This window comes from Salvelinus fontinalis, chromosome 31, assembly GCF_029448725.1.
Source record: "Salvelinus fontinalis isolate EN_2023a chromosome 31, ASM2944872v1, whole genome shotgun sequence".
NCBI classification, from domain to species: Eukaryota; Metazoa; Chordata; class Actinopteri; order Salmoniformes; family Salmonidae; genus Salvelinus; species Salvelinus fontinalis.
The window spans coordinates 39,189,674-39,217,119 of NC_074695.1; the positions used below are offsets into that span (position 1 = coordinate 39,189,674).

The following is a 27,446-nucleotide window of genomic DNA, read 5'->3' on the forward strand; positions in this document are numbered from 1 at the left end:
TGACAGTGTTATGACCATATTAGGATAAGTCATTAGGAGAGGTTGAGTTATGTCAGCTGTTGACATATTATGTCATGGTTATGACCGTGGGTGTCAAGTAAAGTGTTACCGTGTGGGTCATAGAAAGCTCAAGCTCCTTAATGTTGCTGCTGGTCAATGTCATTTCTTGATGAACTACCCTTATCATGCAATTGTCTGCTCCGCTATTGCTCATGGCTACGATGTTGTCGTTCTGTCTTCTGTCTGTTTGTTATATGTGTAACCTTGTCCAGAGGTATTCCTAGTAGGTCTACTGTGTGTAGCTTACTGAACCACTTGAAGAAAAAAAGTTCCTTCATGGAAAAATGTCATTATTCTATTCCAAAAACTGGTCAACTTGAAGCAGCACTGGATTTAAAACGAGCATGTTCCTAACATCCGGAGTCCGCACAGTCTGCAACCCAGCTTGACAGCACTGGATCATGTTCATTAGGGCACACAACAGAATATGTTTTGTGAGAAAAAAATTATTGCATCTCTCCCTGTTTCAGTCCATTTTCTTCCATTTGGTGCCCAATGAACACAGCCCTAGTTTAAGGAGGCTAAATGTGCTGTCGAGAACCAATGGAAAGTACTGTAGTATTGGGTGTGAAGTGTACACACGGCTGCTTCCTGGGTTACGAGACTGTGTTGCAAGTCCAGGGGAGGTCAGAGGTCAGGCAGGGTGGCAGTAGTATTAGAGAGGTTAGAGGTCATGGGAGAATGTTACTGACACTGTGTGCTCACATACAGTAAGGGCTGCTTTCCAACAATCTCAAATGGCACCCTTTCCTCATCTCCTTTATGAAAAACACTCAAACTGCTTGAACAAAAACAAATATGAGATCAGGTTGAAATCAGGTCTCGTCTAATTGGCCATGAAGTGAAGGAGTCAAGAAGGACAAGCAGCCATTTGGGAGAGTTGGGACAGGGCCATGTCAAAGATGGACTCCGCCGGCTGGGGGAAGCTGCCACTCATGTGACAGAAGATGTCAGCCCCCAGCACGACAAGAGGAATTAGGATTAAAGCCATACCACAAACATACATACAAACAAACAAACACAGGGAAGAGAGGAAGGCCACGTGGAAATTCAGTGTCATTTATTTTATTTTAAAATAATTATTCTCATTTAGATCTTTCGCATATTTTGTTGCCATGCCATTAAAAGGGTCTTCACTTTGCCCTCCAGTGCTAAACATCTTCTAGTCCTCATGGCTCAATTATTTTACTTGAAATAAAACTCTTTAATAGTAATTTCAATAGTGTTTCATAATTTACAAAAAAATGAAAATATTCGACCGTGAAATGAGAGGGAATTTTGTTGCAACATAAAATGATATAATGGTCATCTGATATGGTGTCCCAGCAGTAAAGGATACTTTAATATTCCGATAGAAATTCCGCAAAGCTATTCCCTTTTTCCCTAATATTATTCCGGTTTTCCAGATACTCCTTTTTATCTAAGGACCCTGAATAATAACTTAAATAAATGGACCCTTAATTACACCGTCAAGGGTGAATCAATACACTCTCCAACAAAACAGTTATAACTGCTTATGTCAGCTACCATCCACATGGCACATGGGATGGTAGCTTATGTGGATTACCATCCACATGGCACATGGTATGCAACCTGTGGTTGTTGACATAAGCATCTGAGTGAGATGCCTATGAATGAGATAGAATTTGTACAGGGTGCCATATATAATAATCCTCTAAATGCTTATTGAGGGACCTCCAATTGCTAAAGCTGCCCTTTCATTTTAATGAGTGTTTCCATTTTCTAGCAGGTAGGATGACCCGTTAGCCAGCAGTCTTAAATGGGGGTTTCCTATAAAGCTTCTGCTCAGGGAAAAAGGGAAAAGATACTAATTTAATCTAATGTGTTTTGTTCCACAGGGTAAAACACTATTAACCTTTGGCACCTATTTAATTGCCTTTTCAGCAATGGCTTGAACCTCCAAATCTGACTGCAGTTTTTTATTCCAGCACAGGGGTTACTAGGGGGAGTATAAGGTGTGCATTTGTTTCAATTTGATTAGCCTGGCTCAATTTGGTATTAACACGCAGGGCAACCGCTCATCAGAAATACTTCCCCCTCTCAACCCTTCCAACCTCTTGTGCCCTCCACCCCCCCCACACCTGTCAATCAAACCTGAATCTGTAATGTCTGTCAGACTGACCCTCATTTCCAAATAGGTTGCAAGGTAGTGCACTTTTCAGTATGAATCAGCATTGTCTACTGTACACAATTTCAAACATGATTTTTCAATCAATTTCAAATTACAGCCACTTGTTACAGTGAAACTATGACAAGCTTGTAAGTTATATCGTATTTTCGAGCTACAAGTATACACCATATATATTTGAGAATGGCATTCATTTATTCTGCAGAAAGTTTGGAAGACAATGGCCATTTAGAGAAAAATCGGACTGAATTATTTCTGATTTCCCTCTTAACACTGTGATAATCCTCGTAATTAAAATAGGATTAAAATTCTAGAGCCGAATTTTGATTTGATTTGATTGATTTCACCTTTATTTAACCAGGTAGGCCAGCTGAGAACAAGTTCTCATTTACAACTGCGACCTGGCCAAGATAAAGCAAAGCAGTGCAACACGACTTGCTCTCTGGAAGCTGTCAAAATGTTAAACTTTTAGGAATCCCCCAGAATATGAATTTGAGGATGTCACATTTCCAATACTTTTTAAAATGTATTTTTGAAACTAGTTTGACAAATACATTAAAGGGGGATGAGCTATCAATGCCTATTTAAGCTATGAATGAAAATTGTAAAACTAATATTTTAGAACTTGCTGACTCCATAACTCATTTGACTCTCTAGCCACGTTTATACTTGGTTGTAATATGCGTCATTTGTCCTGATCTTGTCTCATTCTCATTGTGCCCACATTTTTAGACAGGTGTAGACAATTAAAAGACGCATTGTGAACGGATTTTGATCAAATCTTATAAGTGTAAACGTGCAAGATCAGGACAAGATCGAGACAAGATCAGGACAAAGGACGTATGTTAGCAGCAGGTATTGGCGAGGCTACTAAAATGTCTGCCTTATTCATTATCAATGGCGAAGGTGCAAAGATGACGGCTCCCATGTACTTACAACAATCGTTTGCTAAGTTTTCCCTACAGTACATTGCTCTCCGTTACTGTTTGTTGTTATGGTTTTAGCACAGTAGACGGCAGTAATTAAAAAGAAACTGAAAAAGTAGCTTAGATTGTGCTGATTTACTGGCATATGGAACCATGTCGCGCTCCGCAAGAACTCTGTGGGTAGTGCTAAAACAATGACATCATATCTGAATTCCTCCATATTTATGCACCTTCGCCATTGTTATGTACCTTCGCCACAGTGTGCCATGCATTTAGGAAACAGGTAGCTCTAGGCATGCACATTTGACATGCTTGGATCGGGGACGATAGAATTGTTAGTCGATTTCCTCCGTTTTCAGCTTTTGTTTCATGTGGGGGATGGCCTTGTGATTTTTTTGGGGCCTGAGCCCATATTAGAAATCCAAATGTTTTGGACTACAGGTTGGAGTCGATTAGTATTCTGACATCTTAAAGGAGCAATCTGCAGTTTAAACAATAACAAAGCTAACACCCCACTGCTGTTTTGGTAAAAAGCTGAGGGATGGGGCTGGATAAATGTAACCTCTCTCAAAATCATGGACAGAGCAATGAATACAGGGACTGACCATCCATAAAATCAACATTTTAGTTTTAACCTTGTTTTGAGGCTATACAGTAAACTTAAAATTACATTGTTTACAAAAAAAACATATATTTTGGGATATATATAATTAATTTAAAAGTCTAAATATTTATGTAGCAATCACAGATTGCCCGTTTAAAATGTTGATTTGAACAACTGTCAAGAAATGTATTTGTACTTTCTTGGTGATTGGGAGGATAATGAAGATGTGGGTATTTAGGGAGTTTTAGACATCAGATCACAGGTTGACTAGAGGTTAGTTGAGGAGTCTTAACGTTAGAATAAACTTTCCTCAAAATGGAGGGAATGGACCAAGCAGGACAATGAATAGGGAGTATAAGTTAAACAAAAAGCAGGGAGGAGGTCAAAAATTATGACAAAAAAAAAGGCATTCAGGGCAAAAAATACATTTACAAGCACAAAGTGCACAATGACTGTTATTTACACATACAGCAGTCCTTCAAGTTTCCAGTTATCGAAAACAAAAGTTAAAAATATAAAGACAATTAAAAGAATCAAACACAACCACTTTTTGCTCTGCAGATACAGTAAACATCCACACGTAGTAAGGATCCCGGCTGTGGTTACACTGTTCACTCTATTTACAGTACTGTACATACAGATGCAATTTGCTTGTAATATTTTAAACTTCAGCGACGCAAGATGCGCCTCAGGCTTCTCACATGGTCTCCAACCATGGACAGGCACACACACACGGCTAAACACACACCCACACGTATGGCCAAACACACGCGCACACACTGACAGAAAACCCTCTTATGCATCACCACTCAGGGACACAGGTGGGACTCTCTGCCACCTTTTCACCAGTCTGCATCTTCCTCTATGTAATAATCAGGAGTTGAAGTACCGTCAAACAGACCCGGGTCCATTGACTTGCGCTGCTTGCCCCGGGCGAAGACACGTGACAGAGAGCCCAGACCCATCTTCTCTTTCTTCTTCTTACGCTTCTGGTCCTCCAGATCCTCTAGTGACTGCAGGGAGAGACAGATGAGAGATCAGAGAGAATGAGATGCAGAGATAAAGAGATGAGAAGAACAGAAATATACAACACATAGCCAGTGAAGGAAAGCAATAGAGAGAGAGAGCGAGAGAGAGCGAGAGAGAGCAAGAGAGAGCGAGAGAGAGAGAGCGAGAGAGAGAGAGCGAGAGAGAGAGAGAGAGAGAGAGAGAGAGAGAGAGAGAGGTGAAGTGATACTGAGTGAACTAGTCAGGCATGTGTCTTATTTGATAGGGAGCACATTCAAAGAAATGAATACATGAAGAGAGAGTGGCAAAACCACAGTTGAAGTGGCTGGAATAACATCAACATAAGTTTCACAGGAGCTGATCTTAAGCTAGCCAGTAACCAACACATAATCTGTCAACATTTAATTTCTCGCATTCGTAACGCAACTCTATGAGACATATTAGGCAGCTATCCCAAATAAAACCTACTCTTTTAAAGACTGGCTGTTCTGGTGAAACTTCCTCAACTACAGCACAAGGGGCATGCTTTCAGAGATGGGGAGTAGAGTAGCCTGGTCCAAGATCTGTTTGTGCGGACTTTCCAACGACCATGGGAGTTGGCAAAAAGGCACAAACAAATCTGGGGCCAGGCTAGGAGTAGAGTAATCTCGGAACCCAGAACCAAATTTAGCGCCAGCCACTGGAGATATTGGGAGAGATAAGGATTAGAGTAGAGTTGTGAAGGAGTTGATTACTTGAAGGGGTGGGCAGCTCTTACATTACAGAGGGAGTGTGTCCGGTGGCGGGGGGAGTTGATGTCACTGGGGGTGGATGAGCGGTCGCCCTCCAAGGCCGAGGCATCTGAGATTATGGAGGGCTGGCGGGAGTGACACGGGCTCACCCTGACTGCAGCCACTGGGGGGCAAAGGAAGAAATGTTAAAAACAGGTTTGAAACAAGTAAATGGGTTGACAAAGGTAAATGTTTAAAAAATATCCAGCCCATATTAATCTCCAGTACCACCCCAATATCCACATGGGAACATCATGGATTTCTATGTTTTGTGGTCACAAAGATAGCAGTATTTCTGATGACATCACAAGTAAACACTTTTGACATCATCAAATCAAAGTTTATTTGTCACGTGAAGACAACGTTTATTTGTCACCTTACAGTGAAATGCTTACTTACAGGCTCTAAACCAATATTGAAAAAAGGTATTAGGTGAACAATAGGTAAGTAAAGAATAAAAACAACACTAAAAAAGACAGTGAAAAATAACAGTAGCGAGGCTATAAACGTAACGAGGCTACATACAGACACCGGTTAGTCAGGCTGATTGAGGTAGTATGTACATGTAGATATGGTTAAAGTGACTATGCATATATGATGAACAGAGAGTAGCAGTAGCGTAAAAGAGGGGTTGGCGGGTGGCGGGACACAATGCAGATAGCCTGGTTAGCCAATGTGCGGGAGCACTGGTTGGTCGGCCCAATTGAGGTAGTATGTACATGAATGTATAGTTAAAGTGACTATGCATATATGATAAACAGAGAGTAGCAGCAGCGTAAAAGAGGGGCACACAATGCAAATAGTCCGGGTAATCATTTGGTTACCTGTTCAGGAGTCTTATGGCTTGGGGGTAAAAACTGTTGAGAAGCCTTTTTGTCCTAGACTTGGCACTCCACTACTGCTTGCCATGCGGTAGTAGAGAGAACAGTCTATGACTGGGATGGCTGGGGTCAATATTTAGGGCCTTCCTCTGACATCGCCTGGTGTAGAGGTCCTGGATGGCATACAGCTTAGCCAGTGATGTACTGGGCCGTACTCACTACCCTCTGTAGTGCCTTGCGGTCGGAGGCCAAGCAATTGCCGTACCAGGCAGTGATGCAACCAGTCAGGATGCTCTCGATGTTGCAGCTGTACAACCTTTTGAGGATCTCAGGACCCATGCCAAATCTTTTTAGTTTCCTGAGGGGGAATAGGCTTTGTCGTGCCCTCTTCACGACTGTCTTGGTGTGTTTGGACCATTCTAGCTTGTTGGTGATGTGGACACCAAGGAACTTGAAGCTCTCAACCTGCTCCACTACAGCCCAGTCGATGAGAATGGGGTTATGCTCGGTCCTCCTTTTCCTGTAGTCCACAATCATCTCCTTAGTCTTGGTTACATTGAGGGATAGGTTATTATTCTGGCACCACCCGGCCAGGTCTCTGACCACCTCCCTATAGGCTGTCTCGTCATTATCGGTGATCAGGCCTACCAATGTTGTGTCGTCTGCAAACTTAATGATGGTGTTGGAGTTGTGCCTGGCCATGCAGTCATGGGTGAACAGTGAGTACAGGAGGGGACTGAGCACGCACCCCCGGGGGGCTCCAGTGTTGAGGATCAGCGTGGCAGATGGGTTGCTATCTACCCTCACCACCTGGGGGCGGCCCGTCAGGAAGTCCAGGATCCAGTTGCAGAGGGAGGTGTTTAGTCCCAGGATCCTTAGCTTAGTGATGAGCTTTGAGGGTACTATGGTGTTGAACGCTGAGCTGTAGTCAATGAATAGCTTCGCACATAGGTGTTCCTTTTGTGGGAAAGGGCAGTCTGGAGTGCATCATCTGTGGATCTGTTTGGGCGGTATGCAAATTGGAGTGGGTTTAGGGTTTCTGGGATAATGGTGTTGATGTGAGCCATTACCAGCCTTTCAAAGCACTTCATGGCTACGGATGTGAGTGCTACGGGTCTGTAGTCATTTAGGCAGGTTGCCTTCATGTTCTTGGGCACAGGGACTATGGTGGTCTCCTTGAAACATATTGGTATTACAGACTCAATCAGGGACATGTTGAAAATGTCAGTGAAGACACCTGCCAGTTGGTTAGCACATGCCCGGAGCACACATCCTGGTAATCCGTCTGGCCCCGCAGCCTTGTGAATGTTGACCTGTTTAAAGGTCTTATTCACGTCAGCTACGGAGAGCGTGATCACACAGTCGTCCGGAACAGCTGATGCTCTCATGCATGCCTCAGTGTTGCTTGCCTCGAAGCAAGCATAGAAGTGATTTAGCTCATCTGGTAGGCTCGTGTCACAGGGCAGCTCGCGGCTGTGCTTCCCTTTGTAGTCTGTAATAGTTTGCAAGTCCTGCCACATAAGACGAGCGTCGGAGCCGGTGTAGTATGATTCAATCTTAGCCCTGTATTGACGCTTCCCTGTTTGATGGTTCATTGCAGGGCATAGCAGGATTTCTTATAAACTTCCGGGTTAGAGTCCCGCACCTTGAAAGCGGCAGCTCTACCCTTTAGCTCAGTGTGAATGTTTCCTGTAATCCATGGCTTCTGGTTGGGGTATGTACGTACAGTCACTGTGGGGACGACGTCCTCGATGCACTTATTGATAAAGCCAGTGACTGGTGTGCATCATGTGATTTTAACCGACCTTGATCAGGCAAAGGTTATAGTAAAGTAAGACGCATATACATATTTGCTTGTTCAAAAGTTACCACGCATCGTGACATCAGGAGGAAATCAGTCGTCACGTTGCTTGCTTAGCGAGTACCACTTCCCCCGGTTAGGCTCATACCTGGCTCAAACTCGGGACCTCTGCATTGCTAACACACTCCTTGAGAACGCTCCAACAGTTTGAGCCACCCAAAAGGTACCAACATTTAATGTTCGACATGGAGTGAGCTTATGGTACGTTCTTAACTCAGTTAAACATGGCTAACAGTCCCACCGGTGTCATCCTTTGTCTGTGTGTGTGCATGCGTGTGTGTGTGTGTGCGTGTGTGTGCCTCACCTTGTCTGTCTGTGGGGTGGCCTGTGTGGACGTGGTAGAGGGTCTGTTGACTCTGCCGGATGGCTGCGGTGAGGGGCAGGTCCGCATGCATCACCCACTCTTGGTTGTTGCCGTTGACAACCGCCTCTGTGGGCATGGCTAGAGACTGGCGCTTGGGCACATCCTTAGTCAGGGTCGCTAAGGACTGTTTCGCCTTGGAGGGAAGACACACACACACACAAACATCAGCCCCATGCGGCATTACGATTGCCAATTTTACAATCTATTCCTACAGCAAGATGGCTATTCACGACTCTTCGCAAGTGTGTGTGAACGATCATAATGTTTGTGTGTGTTTGGGTGCGATCAAGTGTGCACACGTATATAAAACAGCCAACTACAATAGTGACACTGCTGTGTGGGTTTTGGTCTCTGTTGGTCTTTCTCGTCTGTCTGTGTTTCATGAAAAATTCAGCCGTACGCGTGTTCCCCTTTGATGTGTGAAATCTCTCACTGACGCTGAGAGATGGACAGAATAGAAGTGCTTACAGCCAACACACAGACAGAGAAAAAGAGAGAGAGGGAGTGGGGTAGAGAGGGGTGGGGGAGAAAGAGAGGATGTGAGAGAACGACAAAGACATGGGACAAACACCAAATTGAGAGACTGCATGCAGAATTCTGCAAAAATATCCTCTGTGTACAACGTAAAACACCAAATAATGCATGCAGAGCAGAATTAGGCCGATACCCACTAATTATCAAAATCCAGAAAAGAGCCATTCAATTCTACAACCACCTAAAAGGAAGTGACTCCAAAACTTTCCATAACAAAGCCATCACCTACAGAGAAATGAACATGGAGAAGAGTCCCCTAAGCAAGCTGGTTCTGGGGTTCTGTTCACAAACACAAACAGACCCCACAGAGCCCCAGGACAGCAACACAATTAGACCCAACCAAATCATGAGAAAACAGAAAGATAATTACTTGATACATTGGAAATAATTTACAAAAAAACTGAGCAAACTAGAATGCTATTTGGCCCTAAACACAGTGGAAGAATACCAGACCACTGTGACTGACCCAAATTTAAGGAAATGTTTGACTATGTACAGACTCAGTGAGCATAGCCTTGCTATTGAGAAAGGCCGCCGAAGGCAGACCTGGCTCTCAAGAGACGACAGGCCATGTGCACACTCCCCACAAAAGGAGGTGGAAACTGAGCTGCACTTCCTATTCTCCTGCCAAATGTATGACCATATTAGACACATATTTCCCTCAGATTACACAGGCCCATAAAGAATTCAAAAACAAATCCTATTTTGATAAACTCCCATATCTATTAGGTGAAATACAACAGTGTGCAATCACAGCAGCAAATTTGTGACCTGTTACCACACCATTGTAAATACAACCTACCTTTATGTTGATTTATTTTCACTTTTCTACTTTAACTATTTGCACAACATTACAACACTGTATATAGACATAATATGACATTTGAAATGTCTTTATTCTTTTGGAACGTATGTAAGTGTAATGTTTACTGTAAAGTTTTTTTTGTTTATTTCACTTTTGTTAATTATCTATTTCACTTGCTTTGGCAATGTAAACATACGTTTCCCATGCCAATGAAAGCGAGAGAGGGAGTAAGTGTAACGGTCCTGACCTGTTTTATGTTGTTTTTGTATGTGTTTATGGTCAGGGCATGTGTTTTGGGTGGGCAGTCTATGTTTTCTGTTTCTATGTTGGTTTTGGTTGCCTGGTATGGCTCTTAATTAGAGGCAGGTGTTTTGCGTTCTCCTCTAATTAAGAGTCATATTTAGGTAGGGTGTTCTCACTGTTTGTTTGTGGGTGATTGTTTTCCGTATCTGTGTTATGTCTTGCACCATACGGGACTGTTCGGTTGTTCGTTTCGATGTAGTCTGTTTCCTGTCCGTAAGTGTTACGTTTAGTTATGTAAGTTTATGTTCAGGTTTCGTCTACGTCGTTTTCTTCTTTTGTATTTTTGAAAGTGTTTTGTTTTTTCGTGTTGCCATCGTCGTGTTAAATAAAAGATGGCTTATTTCCCTAATGCTGCATTTTGGTCTGATGATCCTTCTCTCCTCTCCTCGTCCGAGGATGAGGAGAGCGACAGCCCTTACAGTAAGAGGGTGGGGGTAGATGGCGAAAGAGAGGGGATGTGGGGGAAAATAGAAAGAGAGCATGAGAGCGAAATAGATCATCATCATCAACATCCTCGTCACCCCTAGGGTTGCAAAGCTAATGGTAATTTACCAAAGTTACTGGAATCTTCTGTAATTTAGGTAATTAACAGGTTATTTATGGCAATCTTAAGTAATTTGGTAACTTAAGTAATTTATACTTTTATAACGTCATTCATATTTAGTATACATTTTTTATATCTGTGTCCATATTGTCCACGAGTTTCTGGTGGATAGACCATATGGTTCAAGAGAAAATAGCCTAATTACTGAAAGAAGCATCTAATCAACAATGGCATTATTTTCAATTAACTCTGCAACTCCTCCAACTATTTACTTTTTTCACAACTGCCACCAGTTTGGTACCAAAACACATTGACATAGTAAAATAAATATTAAACACCAAGGGTATTTGCTAAGTTAATGGTTTAATGTTTTTCATTTTTTAATTGTTGAAATCATCTTATTTGATTATTGTATATACACTAAACAAAAATACAAATGCAGCACGCAAAAATTTCACAGATTTTACTGAGTTACAGTTCATATAAGGAAATCAGTCAATTTAAAGAAATTCATTAGGGCCTAATCTATGGATTTCACATGAGTGGGAATACAGATATGCATCTGTTGGTCACAGACACCTGAAAAAAAAGATTGGGGAGTGGATCAGAAAACTAGTCAGTATCTGGTGTGATCACCATTTGCCTCATGGAGCACGACACATCTCCTTCGCATAGAGTTGATCAGGCTGTTGATTGTGGAATGTTTTCCCACTCGTCTTCAATGCCTGTTCGAAGTTGCTGGACTTAGTGGGAGCATCCCAAACATGTCTGGTGAGTATGCAGGCCATGGAAGAACTGGGACATTTTCAGCTTCCAAGAACTGCCTACAGATCCTTGCGACATGGGGCCGTGTGACGGCGGTGGATGAATGGCACGACAATGGGCCTCAGGATCTCGTCACGGTATCTTGGTGAATTGAAATTGCCATCGATAAAATGCAATTGTGTTAGTTGTCTATAGCTTATGCCTGCCCATACCATAACCCCAACGCCACCATGGAGCACTCTGTTCATAACGTTGACATCAGCAAACTCCTCGCCATCTGCCCGGCACAGATGAAACCCGCGATGTATCCGTGAAAATAACACTTCTCCAGTGTGCCAGTGGCCATTGAAGATGAGCACTTGCCCACTGAATTTGGTTACAACGCCAAACTGCAGTCAGGTCAAGACTCTGGTGAGGACGACGAGCACGCAGATGTGAGATGGTTTCTGACAGTTTGTGCAGAAATGCTTAGGTTGTGCGAACTCACAGTTTCATCAGCTGTCTGGGTGGCTGGTTGCAGACGATCCCAATGCAAGAGGAAGTCGGATGTGGAGGTCCTGGGCTGGCGTGGTTACACGTGGTTTGCGGTTGTGAGGCTGGTTGGACATACTGCCACATTCTCTAAAACAACTTAGGAGGTGGTTTATGGTAGAGAAATGAACACTGAATTATCTGGCAACAGATCATGTACGTTCCCTCAAAACTTGAGACATTTGTGGCATTGCGTCGTGTGACAAAACTGCACATTTTAGAGCGCCCATTTATTGTCCCCAGCACAAGGTGCACTTGTGTAATGATCATGCCGTTTAATCAGCTTCTTGATATGTCACACCTGTCAGGTGGATGGATTATCTTGGCAAAGGAGAAATGCTCACTAATAGGGATGTAAACAAATGTGCGCACAAAATTTAAGAGAAAAAAGCTTTTTTGTGCATATGAAACATTTCTGCTAACTTTTATTTCAGCTCATGAAACATGTGACCAACACCTTACATGTTCTGTTGATATTTTTGCTCAGTGTACTTTACATGTGATAAGGCCACACAGCGGGCCAGAGATAAGTAGACACCTGTGGTAATCTAAATGATCCAAAACAGCCACTAGATGACTTGTGATAAATGACATAAAATCCTTGAAAGTTACCAAAAGGCTGGTACTTTACTGGTAAGCTTCGAAAGTTTCCAGTAATATACCCTTCCTTTGCAACAGTAGTACCCTCATCTGAATGATCATAATCATCAACCCCTCATCATCACCACCAAAAACATCACCAACCGCTTAAATTACCCATTCACAATCCTTAGGACAGAGTGCTAAGCATTTCCCTGGTCAAACCATGAGCCCCTGTGTGGAACTCAGATGTTAGTTCATTAATTCATCAATGCACTTCCCTAACAACTACACCAGATGATCCTTCTAGTTACTCCGAGTTAGATGAAAACAAGAAAAGAGGTCAATCAGATTGAGAACATTCAAATCATTCACAAATCGACTCAAATAGGGATCATTCCGTCAAGAGGTTATCGGACCATTGGCATCAACCAGGGGGTTAGTGATGCACGTGCATACCAGAGCTGGGTTCAAATAGTATTTGATTGCACAAGCCTGTGTGGAGTGCCAGAAGGACGGGATTGGCTCTTTTCTGGACTATTCGAATGGTTTCTGTTGCGCCAGGCTAGCTCCATCAAGCACAACTAAAGCATTTGGTGGATTTCAAATACTATTCGAACCCAGGACTCCCTAAATGAATTTCACACTGGGGAGAAGATCAGGGGAATGGCGGAACGCTTTGAAATAGAGCGACGTGGGGTGGGGTGGGGGGGTCACAAAGAGAGGCGAGCAGGGGGTCCGTTCTTACCGACATGACCCTAGGGGAAGGCTCCCTGTCGACGGGGCGATCAAACACCCAGTATTCCATTTTCTGTGTCACACTGTTACTTATCTGAGGGAGGAGACAGGAAGGGCACACACACACATACACACGTTGAGAGGGGCTGCTCTTCTCTGTGTGTGTAGAAGGAGTGTAATGGTCCAGCAACAGATGTAGCAAAACTCTGGGTTTCTTACCCTGACTTGCTGAACGGGCTCGAGCGTGTGTGTATTCTTCTGTGTGCTTCAGGCTGTATGTACAGTTGAAGTCGGAAGTTTACATACACTTAGGTTGGAGTCATTAATACTCGTTTTTCAACCACTCCACAAATTTCTTGTTCACAAACTATAGTTTTGGCAAGTCGTTTAGGACATCTACTTTGTGCATGACAAGTAATTTTTCCAACAATTGTTAAACAGATTATTTCACTTATAATTCACTGTATCACAATTCCAGTGGGTCAGAAGTTTACATACATTAAGTTGACTGTGCCTTTAAACAGCTTGGAAAATTCCAGAAAATTAGGTCATGGCTTTAGAAGCTTCTGTTAGGCTAATTGACATCATTTGAGTCAACTGGAGGTGTACCTGTTGATGTATTTCAAGGCCTACCTTCAAACTCAGTGCCTCTTTGCTTGACATCATGGGAAAATCAAAAGAAATCAGTCAAGACCTCAGAAAAACAATTGTAGACCTCCACAAGTCTGGTTCATCCTTGGGAACAATTTCCAAATGCCTGAAGGTACCACGTTCATCTGTACAAACAATAGTACGCAAGTATAAACACCATGGGACCACGCAACCGTCATACCACTCAGAAAGGAGACGCGCTCTGTCTCCTAGAGATGAACGTACTTTGGTGCGAAAAGTGCAAATCAATCCCAGAACAACAGCAAAGGACCTTGTGAAGATGCTGGAGGAAACAGGTAAAAAAGTATCTATATCCACAGTAAAACGAGTCCTATATCGACATAACCTGAAAGGCCGCTCAGCAAGGAAGAAGCCACTGCTCCAAAACCACCATAAAAAAGGTTTGCAACTGCACATTGGAACAAAGATTGTACTTTTTGGAGAAATGTCCTCTGGTCTGATGAAACAAAAATAGAACTGTTTGGCCATAATGACCATCGTTATTTTTGGAGGAAAAAGGGGGAGGCTTGCAAGCCGAAGAACTCCATCCCATCCGTGAAGCACGGGGTAGCAGCATCATGGTGTGGGGATGTTTTGCTGCAGGAGGGACTGGTGCACTTCACGAAAAGAGATGGCTTCATGAGGAAGGAAAATTATACAGATATATTGAAGCAACATCTCAAGACATCAGTCAGGAAGTTAAAGCTTGGTCGCAAATGGATCTTCCAAATGAAGAATGAAGGTACGTGGTACCTTCAGGCATTTGGAAATTGCTCCCAAGGATGAACCAGACTCGTAGAGGTCTACAATTTTTTTCCGGAGGTCTTGGCTGATTTCTTTTGATTTTCCCATGATGTCAAGCAAAGAGCTATTGAGTACTTCCAAAGTTGTGGCAGAATGGCTTAAGGACAACAAAGTCAAGGTATTGGAGTGGCCATCACAAAGCCCTGACCTCAACCCTATAGAAAATGTGTGGGCAGAACTGAAAATGTGTGTGCATGCAAGGAGGCCTACAAACCTGACTCAGTTACCTGCCCAAACCTGCCCAAAATTCACCCAACTTATTGTGGGAAGCTTGTGGAAAGCTACCTGAAACATTTGACCCAAGTTAAACAATTTAAAGACAATGCTACCAAATAGTAATTGAGTGTATGTAAACTTCTGACCCACTGGGAATGTGATGAAAGAAATAAAAGCTGAAATAAATCACTCTCTATTATTATTCTGACATTTCACATTCTTAAAATAAAGTGGTGATCCTAACTGACCTAAGACAGGGTTTTTACTAGGATTAAATGTCAGGAATTGTGAAAAACTGAGTTTATGTAAACCTCCGACTTCAACGTGTATGTGTCTGTGTGTCTCACCATGGCCAGCTCGGCCTCCAGCTCCTTGATCCTGTTCTCCTTCAGGTCCAGTTGGGAGCGTAGGGCGCCGGAGTGCTCTGTAGATTCCTTAGTCTGCCGCCGTAGGTCCCACTTCTCCCTTTCCAATAGGTCCTTCTCCTTAGCCAGCACCTTCACCGCATCCTCACTCTCCTGACAGACAGAGAGAGGGGGGGATAGTGGGCGATATGGAGGAGAGAGGGGGGGATAGTGGGCGATATGGAGGAGAGAGGGGGGGATAGTGGGCGATATGGAGGAGAGAGGGGGGGATAGTGGGCGATATGGAGGAGAGAGGGGGGAGAGTAAGAGGAGAGGGGCACACATTCATTCATCTTTTCAATTACTTACAATGACATAACAAGTTCATGACAATCATTATACTACTTCCATGATTTGTGCACTTTGTGTCTTAATTAAAGCTAATACTTTTCTGTGCTGTTCGTAGTTGCGGATGAAGTCACGGAGCTGCTCCTCTCGGCTCTCCAACGTGGCATAGAGCTGCTGCATCTGGTTGACCAGATCTGCTTTCTCAGCCTTCAAACGCTTCCGGTCCGCCTTCATCGCTATGAAGACAATAAGAGAGTCAGTTAGCATAGTTTCTATACAGAGGATCTATGTTCAGTTCTATGTTATTGTCACAGGTGTACAGTGTTCATATTAGGATAGTCTCAGAAGGACTATTCCATTCCAAAGCAGAGTTGAATATCTACTAATACTACTAGTAATATACAGTGTGAAAATTAACTACAGTACCACATTTGTTGAACTGTGAGAAAAGGCAAAGTACACAAAAGCACAATGCACTTCTTTTTAAATTCAGTTGGGGACAAATGAGCAGTATATAGAGATCCTTCGATAAGCCTGTTCTTGCATGTCTAATGCTGAGTGGGAGCTTTTTGATGGAAAAGTGAATCAGAGATGAACCTTTATGTCAATCTCTTCATCTCAACTGCCATTAAAATCTTACAGCGCCTGAGAGGGATGCAGACACGTGGACTTCCACTCTGTCACTTAACCCAGCCATACTGCAGAGTGGGGATCAACGTAGATAAACCATACATCTTCACCCTTACTCTCTCCCTCTCTGTTTCTCTGTTCTTTTCTCTTTGATTCTCCCTTAAGTTATATCAATTTAATCTAACCACATTTACCTCATGACTTTGGTTTTAGCTGGGAGATGGCAAAATCTCTCTCTCTCCCCCATCTCTCACATAGCCAAGCCTCCAGCTGGGTCTCATTAATTAAGTTCCATTGCACACGCTGCAATTGAGCGACGTTCACAGACTGCATCTGGGGGTCGCTCACACACTCGGACGGACGCATCAACCCAGCGCCAACTTTTCACAAGGACAGATTCACCCTCTTTTTACTCCCTCTGTTCACGCGCAGTCCGGGAGACCAATCACCATGCCAACGCGTTATATGACTGAGCCACCTGGCCGGACCACAAAAACAAAGAGATCCCCCTCATTGGTCAGGCCGACAGGAAGCTCCGCTCCTTTCTGCACCTGCTACAGGAAATTATATCAAAGCTCCCTTTGAGCTGAGAGAAGAAGTGGCAGAGCAAAAAAATTTAAAAATCTCGTATTGGCAAGTATTTGGCAACAAAAACTCCCTCTACAACCCATAGAGGCAGAGCCCTGTTCATTGTCACAGTTCATGTGTGGTGCGTTCATAAATAGACAGAATTAGGAGGGATGTGGCGTTGTCTCAGTTCGTTCAGAGACCCAGAGCTTCTGCTTTAAGCCGGACAGGTGAGACAGGAAACCGCCAGGGTGCCACCTTCACTGACAACGATATTAATGACTTCCATTCTCAGAGACACGGATGGCTTCTCCAAGACTCCAGCCACTCCAAAAGTCATTATCAGATGAGACAGGGCAAACCACCAGGGAACCGGGCAAGCAGACCTGGAGCTAATGTTGTGTGTAGAGTTTGAGGACAAAAAAAACGAACTGAACGGATGTCTTTTCATACACTGTCTCTATGATGAAACCAGCACCTGTTCTCCCCTCGATGTGTGTGTATGTGTGAATGTCCGTATGTGGGTGTGAGTGTGTTTATGGATGAACGCGTGTGTGTGTCTGTGTGTGTCTGTGTGTGTGTGTGCCTGTGAACATACGTGTGCGTGCATCAGCTCAAGGGCATTCCAGGTAACAGCGGGAGTGAGAGGAGAACAAAACACACTGGAAAAACACAAATGCATTACTAGCAGCGGGACACGGACCAATCTTGCCCATCTACCCACGGTTCCTGCAAAACACTTCACAGACCATAACCCTACCCCATTCGTTCTACCCTATCTCAGCATTGTCTATGAGACAAAGGCATATGTGGTTTGTGACCACACATTGCACACTCTTTTTTGATTACAGCTGTCTTTCTTTCATACTGTGGCACCCTATTCTCTATGTAGTGCACTATTGAGCCCGATTGGCCCTGGTCAAAAGCAGTTCACTATATAGTGCCTTCATTCATTAGTGTGTGTGGATTGGAACATTATGTTCCTGTGGGAACTTTCGGTGACTCGAGAGGCTCCTACGTCCTGTGTGACAACCACAGTGGGTCCCATCATGCTTAGGGTCATGTATAAAAATGCTGGGCAGGCACACTTGTCTATTATTTTGGCTACCATGGCTAGAAGAAGAGATCTCAGTGACTTTGAAAGAGGGGTGATTGTTGGGGCACGTTTGGCAGGAGCTTCCGTGACTAAGACTGCTCAACTTGCTGATGTTTCACGAGTAACAGTGGCTAAGGTGATGTTGGCATGGAAGTCTGAGGGAAAGGCATCATCAACTAGGGGCAACTGTGGTCAAAAACGCATACTCCTCGACCGTGATGTCTTGGTTTGAGGCAAAACAGACAAGCAACTCTGAGAGGGATACATGGTCGCGTTGCAGTGCATAGATCCATTAATACACCTACAAATGCACGTTTGCGAGTAAATTGGTGCAAACAACCCAGGCAGTGGTCTACTGAGCAGTGGAAAAAATAAATATGGCCAGATTAATCGTCCTTCACCCTGTTATCAACGAGCAGACGTGTGCATGTGCGGCCCACGCCAAAAGAAACCTACAGGCCCGAGTGCTTGTTTCCCACAGTGAAGGTTCTGTCGGCTCTGTTATAATCTGTTATCTGTTATATTATCTGCTAAATTGTAATTATTCGATTTATTGCCTACCTCATGCCTTTTGCACACATTGTATATAGATTCTCTTTTTCCTACCATGTTATTGACTTGTTTATTGTTTACTCCATGTGTAACTCTGTGTTGTTGTCTGTTCACACTGCTATGCTTTATCTTGGCCAGGTCGCAGTTGCAAATGAGAACTTGTTCTCAACTAGCCTACCTGGTTAAATAAAGGTGAAAAAAAAAAAAAAAAAAAAAAATGGTGTGTGGTGCATTTTCCTGACATGGTTTAGGTCCCCTTACAGGCCAATGTAAACACCAATAAATGCACAGCCATTCTGAGTGATCACCTTCAACCTATGGTGAATAATTTCTATCCTGATGAGAGTGGTCTCTTCCAGGATGACAATGGCCCCATTCACTGCACACGAGTGGTCACTGAATGGTTTAATCAGCATGAAAGCGATGTACACTATACGCGACGTGGTGGTACAACACCCTTTATGTTGGTGTTTCCTTTATTTTGGCAGTTACCTGTACATAATATCATATGTTCATATTGTAAAATATGACCCTACATTGTACTACAATGGGGGGGGGGGGGGGGGGGGGGGGGGTCACTGTAAAACATAATTCCCCATAATTGACCTTTGACCCTCACTGCTGCAGAGATCCTGTAGTTTACGAGCGAGCCAGGGGGGCAACCATTAAAAATGGATCAACCATTCCTCATTAACTGCTAGTCCGGGGAGTGTGAAGACCAGTAGCAAAGACATTTCAGTGGGGGAATCTGGGCAGAATAGCAGCAGAGACTTTGATAAAAAGATAAAAGTTGAAAATAATTCAAATTAAATTGAGCTAGTGCTGAATTTGCAAAACCCAACAAACTTGATTATTCGATTCAGTCGGTACTGTGTGAATCTGCCACATACAACTTGGCACTGCAGTGTTACTTTTAATTTGAACGCACCCACCATTTATCGACCATAGTGGAGATTTTAATTTAATTTAATTAACTTCTGATACAGTTACTTTGCTCTTTATCTATTCAGCAGCTAAGACCAAATGTGGCACTGGTGGTTTCTCATCGAAATAAGACAATTAGCAGCAGCTACTGTATGGACACCACCATTCACAGATTCTAGCTTTTCAGACCTCTCTATGTCTGTCTCATTACTCTAGTGTAAGGTCTGTCTTTCCATGCAGCGTATATGAGGCCTGGTAATGAGGAGAGGGGTCAAGCTGTTGAGGCGAGCCACCAATCACAATTCGTTATACTGAGGTGCAATTAATGAAACCTTTAAGAGTTCCTTAAAGAGGACCATCGCTGTAGAGTTTTTCTATGGATTTTGGTCGGCTGATTGGTTGTTCTCTTGATTGGGGATCGGTGGATAAATGTACCATAGGCAACCACTAGGTGGCACTGTGAACCTAAAATACAACTCCCTGGAGACAAATTGACTGAATATTGAACTACGAAGCAGTTCGAATATCTCTTAGACGAAACAGCTGCCAGCAAAAATAATTACATAAAGATCCTTGGAAGTTTGGAGCACATTAGCCTGACTGCATTTATGTTTTCCACTTTTCAAATTCAATTGGAGTCGTTTTGAAAGGAGCCTTCATTTGTTAAAGCCTCTAAAACTGTAATTAATTGAACGTGATCGGGTGAAGTGGTCCAACGAGAGCGTGACGACTCTTGTGGGTTGCTCTGTGGTGTTTGTGTGTATTCTACTGAGGAAGGGGTCCAGAGTGTGGGGCTGTGCAGCTTTCAAAACATGTCGTAGTGTGAAACAGCACTAAATGCACTCGGCAGATTGTGCTTTGATGATACATTGGCGTCTGAGGCTTTCATTTCTGACTGCATTGACTGGGAATCCCAGAGAGATAGTCATTGACCATTGTGGAAATAGCTAATTGAAAACTGTCAGCATGGACAAAGTACGCTTTGAATAATTGATGCTAATTAAACATCCAACTTGTTTGTAGAGAAATTGTCCAACCCAAAAGGGGCTCAGATAGACTGCTAAACACATTGAAATGATAACAGTTCAGCTGCAGTAGCTGGACTGGACATTTCAGTTCAATAGATCTAAAATGGCCCTTACTTTTTGCCAAGGTAGGTTAGGCTATGTCTAAGCTGCCTCCTTTACTTGTTTCCTTCTGCTGCAATTGTCTATATATAGCCCTATCCAGTCTATGCCTTGCACCTAACTAACTTGGGTATGTTTCTTACCCTGTCCTTCTCCTGCCCACTCCTGCTAGCTTGAGCATTCACGGGCATCACAACAAACCTACAATTATGAGCGGGTGGCAATTACAGTGTTCAAAGCCCAATGACCGACATGGAGTGGGCTGAGCAGAGGGCTTCACACAGAGATGGGGCTGTGTTAGAGAGATACACAATGAGAGGGAAAGAGAGAGAGGGAAGGAGGGAGGGAGATAGCTGATAAGTGCTTAGTGTATCTGGGATTGAGAAAAGGAGGGTGGGTGGATTGAATGTGCCCTTGTTCCACTTTTGAATTAATTTACTCAGATACAAAACTTCAAACATAGGGAACTAACTCACTCAGAGCTAAGGTAGGAACAGCACCCTGTATAAAACCCAATGGAACAATATACTGCAATTCTCTGCTGTCCTCTCTAGTGGCATGCAACAGCAGAAGGTACAAGGTGCCATCCACATCTCTGTCACTCATCTGCACCCCTCCAGCCTTCTTTTCCATCCCGACAGATAAACACAAAACCAAACACAAACCGCAGAGTTGTCCTGTATCACATCAATCTTTAGGAGAGGTAATCAAAGTCCCTGTAAGAGCTTATGCTCTCAAAACTTTGGGCTCTTTTCCCCAGGCGAGGATTTAGTTTGGGTTAAATCAAACAGAAACAACAATCTGCCTCAGTTTAATTTGCAGCAGTCAAGCATCATTCTATTTGACAAGATACTCTCCAGAACACTTCTGTTTCCCACCAGAAGGTAATTCAAACCAAATGGTCCCCCAGCTTGAAGAACTAATGAGTCCTCTAGTTGGCCTACGCTACTTCGCTAACTCAGGTAACAGTAAGGAAAACAGAAGTGCTAGCTAACTGCTTTCGTGTCTCTGACTTCTTTAATATGACATGCTATTTTATCAAATTGATTACCTAACGTTTTAATTAAATCATGCAACAATTAACTCATTAATAACCTGGGGAACCACGGAAGTATTAGTTTATATAGAGCGGCTATCTCCCGAATCCACTCTTAAAGATCTTTTATATCAATAGCAGTCAGTCATTAATTATTCATAACCTAATATCAGTCTCATCTGAATGTTGTACAATTCTTGGTTATCTGCACAAACCCAGCCTTTAGTTATGAATCATCCATACACAAATTGGCTCAATTATTTATTTACTAACTAATTAAACAATTACAGAATATACAATACATAATAACATTATACAGTAAATACCGTCCCTAGTGGACTGAACAAAAACAGTTTGTTTATAACACGATAGATTCAGAGAGAAGAGAAGGGGGAAGGGAGAATAAGGAACAGCGGTCTCTATTGGACCTGGGAAACTATTCTCACATAAATACATATGCCACTAGCGGTCGCTCATTCGGAAAAGCAATGCATTGTATTTACATGAAGCTGGCTTCGATAGTTGAGTTGGTGATGTGAGGCTCTGGTTTGCCCAGTCGATGTCGCCATCGTCCTTTGTGACATCTTCCGAGTCGTCGTGTGAGAGGTTCACGTGGCCTAAGAGGTTCATCTCACTCTGAAGATGCTTCCGCGTCGGTCAGTGTTCTCGTACTAGATTTACTACCTTTCCAGCTGCAGTTTGTTAGGCTGGAATCTATGACTCACTTCTTCTTGAGCGATCAATACTTCAGAGTTCATACCATTTCACGTGTGAAGCAAGCTCTCTCGTTTCCTGGCCTGTATAGTTGAAATTAGCCCTTTTCAACGTGGAGGACAAGTCCTCCCTTTATTTGGAACTTAGGTGACTTTGTCACGGGGGCTTTTATAGACATGTAGAAAAGAGTTTGGTTACTGAGTAGTTAAACTTTACATGGGAGACAATTCTAATTTTAAAGCTTAACATCACATTACATCATTTCACAAATAGTTATCTTTGCTCATTTATTTTATACAATAATTAGATGCAAGCCTCATAACCTGTATAAACAGAGTTAGAGTAATGTGGCTGTATTATCTTTCATGAGGTCACAAACATGAAACAAAAAAGACCGGGTCGTAGCTGGCTTTTCCACCGACTGTTTACACATTCTCCAAAATAGGAATATTGTTAAATTCTCAAATTCTGGGATGTAGTAGAATTTGGTGGGAGAGTTCCTTTGTTCTACTGTGACACTCTCTCTCCCATTCTGCATGGTCAGGGAGACAAGGCATTTACGACGTGGTTGTAAAGTCATAAAACTGCTCCACCTTCTAACAGGAAAGGGGGAGGGGGTTGTTCACATCTCTGTTAGCCAATTCACTGAAAGGGCTAGCGTCATGACACCGCTAATGACCTGTGTGGAAAGGTTACTATTCCTTTAACGGCGCCTAGTGTTCTAGGGTTGCCATGGTTTAAGTACACATGGCGACAGCGCTACTTTGGCCACATAGGTCCGCTCTCCTGGGTTTAGCTCCCATCTTTCAAAACAAACCCACACACTATAATTATTCCTGCTACTGCTCGTAAGTATGCCGAACCAGAGAGAGAAAGCATTCCCGCATTTATGGAAAACAAACAGCACAATAACACAAACATTTAAATGAGCCAAAATGGGGAGAACAGATGTTTCCAGGTTCTGCTAGGCCGTGGCTGAAAGTGACACCACTAGGGACGGCTTCAACATAACATGCCATTTCCTGCATCTGGGACCAGTCTGTGAGCACTATTGACGCTCACGCTAAGACCGCAGTTCCAGTGGTAGGACCTTGACACAGTGTGGTCAGTGTGTGCTAGCCACAGATGACGTCCATCCTTTGATGGTAACAAGGGAGCCACGAGTTGTTATAGTAATGGACCCCCACCTTTAGCTCAATCATGGCACCACTCACACAATGTGGTTTACTTTGTCATACTTAAGATCACCAGGAGTAATCAGGGGAAATGATATATCAGCCTCTGAGTCATATTTTATTGTATTTTACCCCTTCTTTTCCTCCCCAATTTCAATCTTGTCTCATCATTGCAACTCCCCAACAGGCTCGGGAGGCAAAGGTCGAGTCATGCGTCCTCCGAAACATGACCTGCCAAACCGCACTTCTTAATACTGGCCTGCTTAACCCGGAAGCCAGCCGCACCAATAATTCAGAGAAAACACCATTCAACTGGCGACCGAGGTCAGCCTGCAGAAGCCTGGCTCGCCACAAGCAGTCACTAGAGCGCGATCAGCTAAGTAAAGACCCCCCGGCCAAACTCTCCCCTAACCCGGATGACGCTGGGCCAATTGTGCGGCGCCCCATGGGACTCCCGATCACGGCCGGTTGTGATACAGCCTGGGATTGAACCCGGGTCTGTCATGTTTTTGACATTTGCGAGTCACATCGTGGCCTCACAGAGTGTCATAGTAGCGGGGGAAAAAAATTTACAAGCTCAACTATGGGTGTCATGGCAACTAAAGTGCTAGCTAGCTTCTCTTTTACCCTTTGATATCAACCAAAAAAGATAGGGAGGACATATCAGACTCTGGCCTCAGAATTGATTACCCTAGTACCTGCACAAGCCTATAGTGCGGTAGATGACAAAGTACTCGCACGTCACTTTAGTTCTTTGACTATCAGTGCTGAAAGCTATTCCCGAGCAATGAAAACAAACTTCTATTAATTAAGAGATGACAACAAGCAATTTCCTTTGTTCTCCCACGCAGGGGAGCTTGATCATAGAGCAAAGCCATCCTGCTTAACTTCTCTAGACCCAGTAAGATAACAGCGATTGCTCTTAGTGCCTGCAGGAGTCTGTTTGCTTTGGCTTTCATTGCAGACCACTCATAAAATATTTAAGTTCAGAGGCTGCCCACTGGGCACACACTAGTTCAATCAACGTTATTTCCACATCATTTCAACAAAATTACATTGAACCAACGTGGAATAGATGTTGAATTGATCTCTGTGCCCAGTGTGTAGCTATTCAGAGCTAAACATAGAGGCCACAAGTGTAATATTGTGTTATTGTATTCTATGCCATTAAATTCTATGCTATATTGTATTACTTTCTGTGTAAGAGTGTTGGCCGCTGCCGACGAACAGTTGTAGACACAAAATCCCATGACAACCTGTGAAGTGCTTATTTTGATATCGAATGAGATCATTATTTTTCTTTGAATATAATATAAGACAGCGATATTTCCCTAATAAAATGATCAATAGATGTGTTACTGTCTGCACTCTATATTGGGATGTGTGTTTGGGCCGTTGCACTGTTGTCTACAACAGGGCTAGGCAACCTTGGTCCTGGATCTCTCGGTGCGTTTGTTTATTCCACTTCTGCGTTACACTTTTCACTGTTTAGCCCCCCCGTCAGCCCGCTTACTCACCCTGCAGTGCCTCCTTGGCGCGGTCTAGCTCCTGCTCCTTCTGGGCCAGCTGCACGCGGAGCTCGGTGGCTGAGAGCACGTCGGCGGAGCAGCCTCCGTGGCCCTCCTCCAGGTCCTTACTCAACATGTCCTTCATCTGCCTCAACAGGTGCACCTCCTCCTGGAGTTGGGCCACCTCCTCCCGCAACAAAACTATGGAGGGAGACAAGGAGAAAGAGAGAGGTTATAGGGATCTATTTGTTATGAAATGGTGATACTCTAAACTGTACTGTTAAGTAGGGAGGGAGGGACATAGATAGTTAGTCCTGCATTGGTTATGAAAATTATGGTAGGCCCACTTAAAACTGTACTGTAAAACAGATAGGAAGGAAGGAGAGAGCAGGGAAAGGAGCTAGAGAAAGATAGAGAAAGAGAGAGAGGTTAGGTCTCTATTTGGAATTGATGGTACTCTAAACTGTACTGTAACACAGAGAAGGGAGAGAGAGAGGGAGGGAAAGAGAGACTGGGAGTTTTAATATCACAGTTAGTTGTTGGAATTAATAGCATCTCAAACTATTCCCTGCTCTTGTATAGCAACACATGGTAGGACGGAGAGATGGAGGTAGAAAGGGGAACGGAATGAGAGAGAGTTTGTTTGTTGTAAATATTACTGCAAACTGCTGCCCTTTTGCATGAATGTTAGCTGTTGAACAACACAGAGAAATCCATATCATGCCAATGAAGGGCACAGCAAGAAAGGGCTCCACTGAAATCATCAGGACAGAGATGGTAAAGTGACTGGAAAAAAGCATACAGAAGAACAAAGGTTCAACTGTCATTATGTACAGTATTTAGATAGATGCTTCTACATTCAAACAAACTGAGAACAAGACAGTTCTTCAGAAGGTGTGCTAAGATTAAACTCTGACCAATATGCAGCTAAAACATTGAACGATTTTCATACAATGAAAAAAGTCCTACTTGGATTTAACTGAGACTAATTTATAAAAAGGAACGAGTCGAGTCATCCTGCTCAGGAGAAGCTGGAGAAAACAGCTCATGCCCATCTCAACTGCCAAATATCAAAATCAGACTATTCTCATGTCCCAGCTCCAATATCCCAGCAGGAGTCAGAAACTACGCAGTAATGAATGGGGAAGTTGAGCAGAAAAACATAGGTTCAGTTACATACGCCTTGCTAAAGAGCGGAAACAACCGTTTTCAGTGGAGTACCAAGGTTAAGATGTGGCTCGACTAAAAATGATTGTGTGGCTCATTGCAGAGAGCTTACAATAGGATAATAATATTCAGATGTTGGGCCATCTCCAAGAACATAACCTTATGCCTTACATGATGAAGAAACACAAATGTCTGGATGCACATCCTCTGTAATAATCATTTGGCATTATTCCCTTTAGCAAATCCATTCCATCGACAGTTTACAAAGGGTTGCTCTATGAGTTCCACAAAAATTCAACATAATAAGCTCAGAATTCACACGAGGATGACATCCTTATCCATAACTAATGTCCTTATTAACTTCCACAGTGGCCAATCAAATCAAGACACTTGGTTGTGTTTGTTGGCTTGATTGTTCCCACCCCCTATTACTCAAATGCCACTACGGTCATGTGATCTCTTTCCTGTGGTGGGTGGCGACCTTTCCCTGGAGCGTCCATCTCAACCCTGCTCATTAGTGCCCAGTGGGCACGTCGCCCGCAGCTTTCCCAGCAATCCCCTCTCAGCAACTTGCTTCTCAGCTAACTGGGCTAACTGGAGACCGCTCTAGTATGTTTCCTGTTTCAACTGGGTCATGTTCATTAGGCACCAAACAGAGGAAAACAGACAAACACGGTGGGACTACCTGCATTTGTCTAATAAGAAACGCTCCTTTTTTGTTTTCAGTTGCAAAATGTTTCCGTTGCATTCCCTAATGAACATGACCCTGCATTTGCAAACATACCACAGCATTGGCTTTACCACCTCTCACAGAATGCAGCTTGCTACTCATCACTTTGGAAGAGTCTCTGAATCTATAACAAAGCTTTCAGAGAATGTCAATGCTTTTGTGATACCTGCATCATGCTGTTATTCAGAACTTTCTGTACTTTCTATTTGTGTTCACTGACTGAAATGAACCTGTAAGTGGCTCCAGATAAGGGTGCCTGCTAAATAACTCAAATGTAATGTAAAAGGGTTATTAGGGGAGTGGTTGAATAAAACCACCGGTGTGGCAGTGTGTGTCATTATGCTGAGGTGTAGTTAATGGAGCCGATAATAGACCCACATTTTGCGGAGCATCCCAAGCAGTAATACTTCATTGGGAGAGTGAGACCACAGGCCATTTTGGAAACACAAATTCACACATTTAGTAATGTTTGAGAATTCAATGACTTACTAAGTT

At 43.3% G+C, this 27,446-nt stretch overlaps 1 protein-coding gene across 7 annotated transcripts in view; it reads right to left on the reverse strand.

The window, feature by feature from the left end:
• LOC129830217 (kazrin-A-like) overlaps positions 1–27,446 on the reverse strand; it is a 223,939-nt gene that overhangs the window by 16,308 nt on the left and 180,185 nt on the right. For 3 of the 7 annotated variants that reach the window (XM_055892596.1, XM_055892598.1, XM_055892599.1), the window contains 7 exons: positions 25,064–25,255; positions 15,825–15,961; positions 15,381–15,551; positions 13,373–13,456; positions 8,504–8,696; positions 5,505–5,641; positions 4,629–4,752 (listed from right to left, as the gene is read on the reverse strand). In XM_055892596.1, coding sequence (XP_055748571.1) covers positions 4,629–4,752; positions 5,505–5,641; positions 8,504–8,696; positions 13,373–13,456; positions 15,381–15,551; positions 15,825–15,961; positions 25,064–25,255 — 1,038 coding nt within the window. Of the gene's footprint in view, positions 1–1,105; positions 4,753–5,481; positions 5,642–8,503; positions 8,697–13,372; positions 13,457–15,380; positions 15,552–15,824; positions 15,962–25,063; positions 25,256–27,446 lie in introns of those variants that run through there. The other 4 variants (XM_055892600.1, XM_055892597.1, XM_055892603.1 and 1 more) reach the window with 4 other exon arrangements.